The sequence below is a fragment of the Lepus europaeus genome, chromosome Y (genome assembly GCF_033115175.1).
Source record: "Lepus europaeus isolate LE1 chromosome Y, mLepTim1.pri, whole genome shotgun sequence".
Lineage (NCBI taxonomy): Eukaryota > Metazoa > Chordata > Mammalia > Lagomorpha > Leporidae > Lepus > Lepus europaeus.
The window spans coordinates 7,801,833-7,803,704 of NC_084851.1; the positions used below are offsets into that span (position 1 = coordinate 7,801,833).

Genomic DNA, 1,872 nt, shown 5'->3' on the forward strand with positions numbered 1-1,872 from the left:
ATCAGTGCAGGAGCCCAAGGACTTGGGCCATCTTCTGCCTCTTTCCCAGGACATAGCAGAGAGCTGGATCAGAAATGGAGCAGCTGGGACATAAAGCACCACCCATATAGGATGCCGGCACTGCAGGCAGTGGCCTTACCCTCTATGCCACAGCACTGGCTCTGATGGTTTCTAAGTCTATTTTCTCTTAGTGCCTACAAGACTGAGCATGTTCCAAGTAGGGCTCCGGCAACTCACTTCTGCCAGACCCTTGGGCTGAGGCCTGACACTATTCCTCCCTTCCACTTCCGACATGCTGTTGGCTTAGTCTGTGTATGTGTGGTAACACCATGTCTGCTCCACTGTTAGCCATGGTGCCTTGTGCCTGGAAGGCTGCCACTGTGGTAATTTTCCTTCATGGATTAGGAGATACTGGGCATGGATGGGCAGAAGGCTTTGCAGGTATCACAAGTTCACATACCAAATGTATCAGCCTGCATGCACCCATTATGCCTGTTACATTAAATATAAACATGGCTATGCCTTCTTGGTTTGATAATATTGGACTTTCACCAGACTCACAGGAGGATGAATCTGGAATTAAACAGGCAGCAGAAAATGTAAAGGTTTTGATAGATCAAGAGGTGATGAGTGGCAGTCCTAACAGAATCATTTTGGAAGGATTTCCTCAGGGAGGAGTTTTATTTTTATATACTGCTGTTACCATACAGCAGAAACTGGTGGGTGTCACTGCACTTAGTTGCTGGCTTCCACTTTGGGCTTCATTTCCAAAGGGTCCTGTCAGTGGTGCTAACAGAGATATTTCTATTCTCCAGTGCCATAGAGATTGTGACACTTTAATTCCACTAATATTTGGTTCTCTTACTATGCAAAACCTAAACACATTGCTAAATTTGGCCAGTGTAACCTTTAAGGCCTATGAATGCATGAGGCACAGTTCCTGTCAGCAAAAAAAATGGATGCTTAATATTTCTGAAGTATGTTAATTTTTCTGCTGTATTCCAACAGACCAAACAAGATACACAAGGATGTATCTTTATAAATGGGTGCTAATTGGTAATGAAAATAATTTACTACTGGACTATAGAATAATAATGTTGACAATGAAGACATGTATATCTCTGGATTTAAAAATTTTGAGCAGTCATTTTCTGAGTCATTTTTGCTTTGCCTTGAAGAATAAGATGTATTGTTTCATTATGTAAGTCATCAAAATCTTATTTATGGCAAGAAATATTCTGTTGCAATATTGTGCTGTAATGTGGGAAAATGTAAAAGTTTTCCACAGTTTCTATCAATGTGAAATAAAACTTAATCCTGAAAAAAAGTCTATTTTATCTGATACTAGTCTAGGAACTCCTGCTCATCTTTTTAATTTCCATTAGCATAGAATAATTTTCTCCATTCTATCACTTTCAGTCTGTGCGTAGCTTTGTTGATCTGAAGTGTTTCTTGTATGCAGCATGTATATTGGTCTTTGTTTTTAATCCATTCAGCCAGTCCATCTTTTATTTGGAGAATTTATTCCACTTACATTCAAGATTGTTATTGGTAGCTGGCACCGTGGCTCACTAGGTTAAATCCTCTGCCTGTGGCATCAGTACCCCGGGTTCTAGTCCTGGTTGGGGTGCCGGTTCTATCCCAGTTGCTCCTCTTCCAGTCCAGCTCTCTGCTGTGGCCTGGGAAGGCAGTGGAGGATGGCCCAAGTCCTTGGGCCCTGCACCCGCATGGTAAACACCTGGATCCTGTATTCAGATCGGCACAGCGCACCAGCCATAGCGGCCATTTAGGGAGTGAACCAATGGAAGGAAGACCTTTCTCTCTGTCTCTCTCACTAACTCTGCCTGTCAAAAAAAAAAAAAAAAGATTGTT

The 1,872-nt window shown here is 42.1% G+C and overlaps 1 protein-coding gene across 1 annotated transcript; it reads left to right on the forward strand.

The window, feature by feature from the left end:
* Positions 1-314: 314 nt before the first annotated feature.
* LOC133754064 (acyl-protein thioesterase 1-like) lies at positions 315-986 on the forward strand. Its single transcript, XM_062184667.1, has one exon. It carries the CDS (start codon positions 315-317, stop codon positions 984-986), a length of 672 nt encoding a protein of 223 aa, XP_062040651.1.
* The last annotated feature ends 886 nt before the right edge of the window (positions 987-1,872 follow it).